The sequence below is a fragment of the Chelonia mydas genome, chromosome 18 (assembly GCF_015237465.2).
Source record: "Chelonia mydas isolate rCheMyd1 chromosome 18, rCheMyd1.pri.v2, whole genome shotgun sequence".
NCBI classification, from domain to species: domain Eukaryota; kingdom Metazoa; phylum Chordata; order Testudines; family Cheloniidae; genus Chelonia; species Chelonia mydas.
In genome coordinates this window covers 5,149,702-5,158,029 of record NC_051258.2, presented here as the reverse complement: position 1 = coordinate 5,158,029, position 8,328 = coordinate 5,149,702, and the positions used below count along the sequence as shown (strand labels likewise).

The following is an 8,328-nucleotide window of genomic DNA, read 5'->3' as shown; positions in this document are numbered from 1 at the left end:
ACACTGGGGATCCCACAGCAGCCAAAGTGACCATTTGGGCAGCTATAGCCTCGTTCTAGGCGGGGTGGGTGTGCCTATGCAAATGAGATCAGCCCCTGAAGTTCTTTTCCACAACTTGCCACACCTCACCACCAGATGTCAGGGTGGAGCTCATCCTGACTCTGCTTACACTTGCAGCTGGCTAAGGAGAAGGACAGACAGAAAGAAACACCCGTCTCTGTTCTTTGCCAAGCCCTGCGGCACCTTGCAGAGATGCTGGTGATTCCCAAAGGCAGGTGAGACTGGACTGTGGGTGTATTCAGCTGCACCCTGAAGTTCAGGGGAGACCTGAGAATGGGGGCCTGTGGGGCGTCCAGGAGTCAGTCCAGGGGCTCAGCACATACCCCGACAACTTGTTGGACCCCTTCAGAATATTCCAAAGCAGGGACTGCTGGGGGCAGAGTAGGGGGTCGGGGGGAGTGGGACAGGTAGCCCTGGGAAGGGGAAAGAGGGTCTGGGGGAGTGGGGCAGGGAGTACTGAGGGAAGGTTGCTGGTAGGAGAGGACAAAGGGGTTATTTTACGGTAAGGGAGTTAGTTTCAGGAGCTCAGAGAAGGAAAGAGGCCCCTTGCCCACACTTTATGGACGTAGGCAGTGGTGTGGTGTGGGTTGGGGCTGAGGTGGGGGGTTGATTAGATTTGAGAAGGGCTGAGGCTTGGGGGGTGGGGAATAAGACCTAATTCTGAGCCAGCTCCCCTGCCAAGTCCCGCCCTACTTGTCGTCTCTCTTTCAGTGTCACAAGGCCACCTCCTGCTTATGACTGGCCCATGATACCAGCCTGCATCGCCCATTTGTTACATCTTCAAACAAACTTCTTTGTGCCTTCTCCCAGGCTGCCCCTCATGTGTGGTGGTTGCTCCCCACGAGTACCCGCCAAATGAGCTCATTAGCTTCCTTCAGAGCCCTCCACAAAATGCTCCTGTTCCCTGAAGCCTACACAAAAGCTCAGCAGTGGCTAGGCTGCTAATGTGCTGGGACCCCTGGCCACCATGCCGACCAGCACTGTCTCCTTGTCCTTCCCCCATCAATCTGGCTGTGTCCACCTGTTGTCTCTTGTCTTATACTCAGATGGTGGGCTGGCCATCTCGATGTAGCCATTCAGGGGACTTTACCTTTCATTTCAGGAACGGCCCATGGTGATTTCACTCCCAACAGGAACCGGGTGCAGGTCCCTGATGGGGATGCTCACTTTGTGGGGATTGTGTGGTTTGTCGGTCTGCAGCTGGAGAGCCTGCTGGCTGGCTACAGGGTGGAAAGAGTCTTGCCAGGATTGTGTCATTGTTAAGGACCATGAGAAATTCTTGCACAATCCCTTTGCATTCCTTGCATACTGTTTCTTTTGCACTGGCTGGGAGCTGCTCTGGGGCTAGGCTGTACCATGCATATGGGAGCACCCTATTAAGGTGCTTCAAAGAGCAGCAGGGAGAGAAACTCACTGATCCACCCACTGCAGGTACCTCGGGTCCTGAGCACATTCAAATCCCCCAGATCCCTCACTGCATTCCTTACTCATTGGAGTTCCAGGAGCGAGCCAAGTGACCAGCAGTTGCTTCAAGTGGCCAAATGCCTCTTATCTCTTTTCAATCCTCTTTCGTTCTCAGAACGCTGGGGACACATGAGCTGGCCGGGAAATTAAGGACACACCACATGGGGGGACGTGGTTCAGACAGTACGTTGGGATTAGGCATGTAAGAGCTGGAATTTTGTGGTTCCTTGTGCTATAGCCACTTTCCCAGGCCTGAAGAGACTCATAAACATTGGGACCTGTATGGGTGGGGCTGGCCTGCTCTGTTGATAAGTAGTTAACCATTAGTCTTTTCAGTGTTAATTACCCGGCAATAAATTTGCTCAATCAGTGGTTGGATTAATGAATGACCAAGTCTATGGTGTGTGAAGGCCTTATAAAGCTTCCCTTCCATTTGGGAAGAAACAGGCCTGCCTGCTAGAGGAACTGAGTATTCAGAATCTAAAGGAGGAGAGAGAAAAGAGCCAGAGAGACACTGGAAAAGGAGAACGAAGCACTCAAATCAAGACAAAAGTCGTAGCCTGAGAAGAAAAGGGAGTAGAACCTGCAGGTGCCATGAAAGGCGTCGTTTTCCCAGTAACTGTTATGCTTCTGATACTGGTGCCCAGCTCCCAGCCTGTCTATGTCCAGGTGAGATCATGGGCTCTCAGACCTCTGTTCTTTAATTATTACAGATTCATCAACTGTGATGCAAGGGAGCATGGTTAGAAGAGGAGATTATAAAGTAGACTCATGGGTTCTAATCCTCACCATGCCACAGCTTCAGCAGGATGCACATACTTCATTTCTCCATGCCTCCATTTATCTGTATAATGGGGTTTGTATTTATTTAGGTTTGTGAGACTTGATCGTTTGCACAAATGCTTTGGACTCCTCCAATGAGAGATGTTCTGGACTATAAGTGCCAAGTGTATGCCCAATGGTGGCCTGGCATGTGCCTGCTGCCAGGCACCTCCAGACATAGTGATTAGGGACATCTCCTATTTCACAGAAGGGGCTAAGTTATTTCTGGCCCACCTGGCTAATCTGCTTCTGGGCAGAAGTTCCTCCTGCAAATAATCAGCTAACTTATGTGACAGAGCCTGCACAAATGTCACATAGGGAATAAAAAATGGACCTAAAGGCTATTAAATCAAAAGGGGTGTGGTAAATAAGGCCAGATTATCAAAAGTGCTCAGCACGCACTCTTGGGGCCTTTGGGAACAACGGGAAGCTGTTGGATGCTGTGTTATTTTGCAAATGTGACCCAAAGGGGGCGGGTGTGTGTGTGCGAGAGAGACAGAGAACAAGAGAGAGAGAATTCTGTCTGTGCTCAGACCCCAGCAGGAACCCATGATCACTGAATTCCATTGCCATTTCACTAACTTCATTGGAATGCCAAGGTGTATAGTATCATCAGCTCTTCATCAAGTCTCTGCGTGTAGGGCAGGTCTGCCAGGAACTGTTATACAGTAGCTCCGCTTTGCTTTACTCTTCTTTTCCCCTTCTGAGGCAGGGTGCTGCTGATTGTGAGGTCACCTCTTCCTTTTCTCCCAAGCTGATCCTGAGCTCAAGGACTGTGGGTGGGAACAGATGGTTTTCTGTGAAAGGAAAAAAATCTCCAACTTCCTGTCTGCCTTGTGGCTGTAGCAATGGCTATTTTTATACACCATGAAGCCACGTTTAATTGAAAACCTGTTTTTGCCTTTTCTTGTATCTTTAATGTGCTGTTTGCCCCAGTTCTCTTTCCTTATTCTACTGCCAGTAACAAACCAAATGTCTTTCCAAGAGCGTCCACGTGCACACACTCACGCAGGGGTGTAAGAAGCTCAGCTCTAAGCATCCAGCTCCTTGCACTTTGAGCCCAGCTCCGTGGGCAGGGCTATTACCTGTGACTGTACAGAATGTTAAGTTCATTTGTATTTTTTAAACCCTGTGTTGATATTCACTGATCTTGGCTTCACCCTGCCATTCATGAGACCTGAATGCTTGTGCAATTCACTTGTGAACAGGATTCTAGCCCTTTCACTTGGGCCAGATCAGCTTCCCCAGGTTCAAACTGATTTCTCAAGACAAAAACCCCACTGAACTGTTGGTTTGTGAAATCCCTCTGCCTGCTTTCATTCCATATGTCCTTGAAGCCACATGACCAACAAAGCATCTTCGGCAAGATGGTGACTGACATCCATGTGACTTTGCAATGTGCTTTCAAGGGCTGTGTAGGGTAAACAAAGTACCTGCCATATGGCACAGATCTTGATGGCACATTGCAGAGATGCATAAAAGATGCTTTGTGAGGCGTGTGGCGTCTGTGGAGTGTAAACAGAAATCATTTTCAAATAAATGTTTCAACTTCCATTCTAAAATCTGGCAGCTCTGCAGCCCAGGAACAGACATTCTGTCTGGTGGGAAAGGAAGGGGGCGATGAGTCAAGCTCTGCTCCTCCAAGCCCTGCTACTCCACCTAGTCTATTCCCTCCTACCTACCCATCCCTCTACCACTGGACTGCAAATGCGTAGTGTTGCCTATCTGTTAAGCATCGTCTGATGCTGGTACCAAGCCGAGTAGAAACAGTAGTCACGACCACAGGGCTGGGCCAGGTTTTACATAAAAATATAGGACTCTTTTTGGACCACAGCAAAGGACAGGGTTCCTCCTCATGGAGTGGGTACATTCTTCATTCTCTATCCACACTCCAGAGCAGATGAGACTTTTAGCTGAAGGGTCTGGCAGGGATAAGTGCAATATTGCATGCAGCAGCTGCTGTTCAGTACGATGGGTAGAAAGCCTCTGGCTAGCTGATTGGCCAGCTTGGTCACATGGTGAGGTGATCTCAAAGGTCTCTGTACTGAAGAACTGCCAATTGGGCCACAGTGAGTGCTAATCTAACAGGCCCCCTCCTGCGGTTCCAAAATAACTCAACAGTGAGCACCATCCTTCCCCACTGGAATGTAACGTTGTGCACGTGTTTGGCATCACTGGCTTCTGGTGACGCGAGAGGGATCTGTGTAATGACTCCTTGCTTGACATATTGCTTTGGCTCTCTCTAAACAGGAGGGGGAATTCTCGTTCCCGCTAGAGGCTGTGAAGAAGCTGAAGGAACTCTTGGCTGTGAACACCACAGCCAGTCCCCGTATGATGGCTAGGACAAATTTCATTTCTGTGTGTGCAAACCCGGAGCTGCCCGAAGAATTTCAGCCCGTATGTCAAAGGGAAGATGCACCCGCCATTTTTAACAGGCTGAGTACGTAATGCCTACTCTCAAGCTTCCCGTGTTGCCCCCCATAGCTCAATTGCAAACGTTCGAGAGCGGCAGGCAGAAGAAACGGAAGCGCACTGTTCCCCCTAGGCTCTCGGCCTGCTGATAATAGTGTACCCATGAGCTTTCTGCAGCAGGCAGTCCCTGTAGAGACAGCAGTAGTGTTGAGGTCGACACTAGCTAGCACAGAGATTTCTGTAGTGACTCCTGCTGATGCAGGAGTTACCTGGGTCAAGCTGAAGCGACCAGGGGATAGCTCCCCCAGGGGAATTGTTCTCGCTACAACTTAGCTGAGTTTAAAGCCAGAAGGGACCATAGTGATGATTTAGTCCAGTGGTGCTGAACCTTATTACACGGGAGGGCCACGTAACCCTAAGCACACCCTTGTGTGGGCCATGCAGATTCTATAGATTTTTAATAAGCTTTACAGTCACCTGTGCTGATTTCTATTTTATGTTCATCTTGTTGTGTATGTATTTAGATACAATACTGTACAATTAGAACCAACCTGTTTACGCATTTGTGTAAACTAAAATGTTGTAAACATGACGACAAAACGCCAATGAATCGGCCGTTAGTGTATTGTGTTGATACAGACTGCAGGCCTTATGAAATCCTCTGGTGGGCCGTATACAGGCTGTAGGTTGGGCACCCCTGATCTAGTCGGACGTCCTGCATAGCCCAGGCCAGAAAATTCTCCCAGTGATTCCTGCATGAAACCCTATAATGTTTGTCATTGAATTTTATTTGCTCTCTGAGCACTGCAGAAAAAAAATTCTAACACTACAACTCACTAGATCAAGACTGCTGTAAGTGGCCCTTCCCAGATAAGCACCATCCGGACTAGACTCCCTCAGTCCAAAGGAAAGATGTGTACCCTGAATGTCACCAAATCCAGACTCCAACATGTGAGAACAATCTAGCTGTTAGCTCAAGCGCCAGGTACTAAAGGGCTCTTTCATCTAGCAGAGAAAGAACGAGAACTGAGGGCTGGAAGCTAAAATCAGACATGTTCAAATCAGAAATAAGGCAAAATGTTTAACAGCAGGGGTGATTAACCGCGGGAACTATGTACCAAGGGAGGTGATCGATTCTCCATCTCTTGATGGCTTCAAGTTGAGTCTGGATGTTTTTCTGGAGATGCTTTAGCGAAACACAAATTAATCGGCTCAATACAGGGATAACTGGGTGAAATTCAACGGCCTGGGATATCCAGGAGGTCAGGCTACCTGATCTAATAGTCCCTTCTGGCTTTAAACTTGATGAATTGATGAATCTCGGTTCTGTACAGCACAGGTTTGGGCTACCGAGTGTTCCTGGTTCAGTCCCTGAATAACTATTTCCCCAGTGTATTGGTAAAAGATGTCGCTCTTCAACTCAGACTTTACAAGGTGCAGTTTCCCTTGTTATTTCGTTTGGGTGACTATTAAAGCTCCCAAAGCACAGTGAGAAGGAGTCTCTATGTCCCCTGATGTGCTTGCTCAATTCCCCTCCAGAAATGCCCTGACAGTATCACTGAAATATTCTCTTTTCTTTTTGAACAGACATGGCTGTCCAAGACATGGATATATGCGAAATCTGCGCCAATGCAGCCTGCGCTGGTTGTCGCTGAGGAAGGATGAAACCACATATAGGGGGCCAGCCAAGCCCTGCAATCTCTGCATTTATCCTGCAGCATCATTTGCACTGGCAAAGCTATTCTCTTTTAGGCCAGGTCTCCACTACCACCCACTTTGGTATGACTTATGTGGCTCTGGGGTGTGAATAAGCCACCCCCTGAGCAACGTGAGTTACACTGACCTAAGCGGTGGGAGAGCTTCTCCCGCCGACACAGCGACTGCCTCTTGCAGAGGTGGATTTATTATGCCGATGGGAGAGCTGTTCACCAGATGTGGTGCAGCTGTGCCAATGTAGTGCGTCTAGCGTAGATTAGCCCTGAGAAACACAAACAAGATCCCCTCCCAACACCCACGCCAGGGTCACGGCTTCACTTTCCTCAAAGCTTTGTTAGGATGGGTGGGAGGCTTGGGGAATCATATCATCTCCTGTAAAAACCTTGTGAGGTCTAACTCCGCGTGTGATTGTCTTCACCTGCACTCGTGGGGTTAAAGACAGGATTGGTTCAGTGTCCATTTAGTTGTCTTAATGTTGCTGATCAGCCTGAACCAACCACCTGCCCTGCCGCCCTCTACAACCCTCCCCCAATATTTTCCCCCGCCCCCCAAGAATTTTTCCCAGGAGGACCCTGTGACCTGACCCCAGCAATGATAAATTCCTTAGCATAGGTGCTGAGCTGCAGAACACTGATGATCTACCACCGGCAAGGGGGCTTTCCCCTCCTGCCCAGGGCAGCATCAGCAATTTCTTTCTCTGCTTGGCAATGCTTGGCCCCCGAGCTTAGAAGCAAGCCACTCTCATTGTTCCTGGATTTGGGCTATGGGAATCCAGGGTTCCAGGACATTTCCCTTTCTTTGTGGTATCTGTTTTTCTATTGATGCAAGAGGCTACTCAAGGGAGACCTTTCTATAGCCTGGTGGGGTTCTGGCAAGTTGATGGTTAGTTGCTAGGCTCCTCACACCGCTCCTATCTTTTCTTTACTGCTTAAGTTATGTACGTGTAGTAAAGGATTTCTGCATGAGATTGTGCTGGCTGTGTGCACATGTCTTCCTGGGTGTTACATGTATGTGCACCCCTATGATGTGGATGTGTTTATAATAAAGCTATATAATTTCATCTAGGGATAGATTTTCTGCCATTTGAGATCTGTGAGCCTTAGACTGCTTTTTTTTCGTTTGAGTTTGCTGCTCGTCTGCTGCACCTTCACTGACTTCTTAGTAACAACACTGTAGTGATAACTTGTGCATTTACCTCTCAATACTGCAACAAGCAGGTACACTTTAATATTTCACACAATCCGGGTCTTGTGGTGTAATTGCAGTTGAAATATACATGAGGAAAACGCAATTTTTCTACATTTACAGAGTACAATACACATCCTTGTCAGTTGTCACCCGGTTTGGTTTTTATCACCGTAATTTTTAATCTCAATAGTTTTGAGATAAGCAGCTCCCGTGCATTGTTATGCTGTTCTTCTGCATATATTAATAGGTGCATTTTTTAATTGTAAAACAAATCACTGTATTTTGTTCAGGTTTGCGTGGCTAAAAATAAAGTCTTGTTCACTTACCATATTCTGTATATCAGCAAGTTATTTCCCACTTACAGAAAAAGATGTAAAGAAACATTATAGTTAAAAATAAGTAAATAAATAAACAATAGTCAGGACATTCTTACTTGTCAGTGGATATTCTTTCTGGTTAAGTGGTACTTTGGTCACAAATTCATACTAGAAAATTAACACTCATTCATGCACACAATAACTAATGTTTCTTTTGTAATTAACATTATCGTTAACAGCTGGCATTTTGTGGCAGGTCTAAGTATCAAAGTCTGGGTATAGTGTACCCACCCTGCAAAGCACAGATACTCTAGTTTAGTGTCTATCTCACTATGTTTGGAATTAGGCA

At 47.5% G+C, this 8,328-nt stretch overlaps 1 protein-coding gene across 1 annotated transcript; it reads left to right on the top strand.

The window, feature by feature from the left end:
- Positions 1-1,907: 1,907 nt before the first annotated feature.
- Positions 1,908-7,990, top strand: LOC102940275 (guanylin-like). The gene is made up of 3 exons (XM_007053145.3): positions 1,908-2,193; positions 4,597-4,786; positions 6,346-7,990. The coding sequence occupies exons 1-3, from the start codon at positions 2,119-2,121 to the stop codon at positions 6,411-6,413; spliced, it is 333 nt and encodes a 110-aa protein (XP_007053207.2). The 5' UTR covers positions 1,908-2,118; the 3' UTR covers positions 6,414-7,990.
- The last annotated feature ends 338 nt before the right edge of the window (positions 7,991-8,328 follow it).

Coding starts and splice junctions, on each gene's coding strand:
- LOC102940275 (XM_007053145.3), top strand. CDS start 2,119: ATGAAAGGCGTCGTTTTCCCAGTAACTGTTATGCTTCTGATACTGGTG. Junction 2,194..4,596: donor CCCAGCCTGTCTATGTCCAG/GTGAGATCATGG, acceptor CTCTCTAAACAG/GAGGGGGAATTCTCGTTCCC. Junction 4,787..6,345: donor CGCCATTTTTAACAGGCTGA/GTACGTAATGCC, acceptor CTTTTTGAACAG/ACATGGCTGTCCAAGACATG.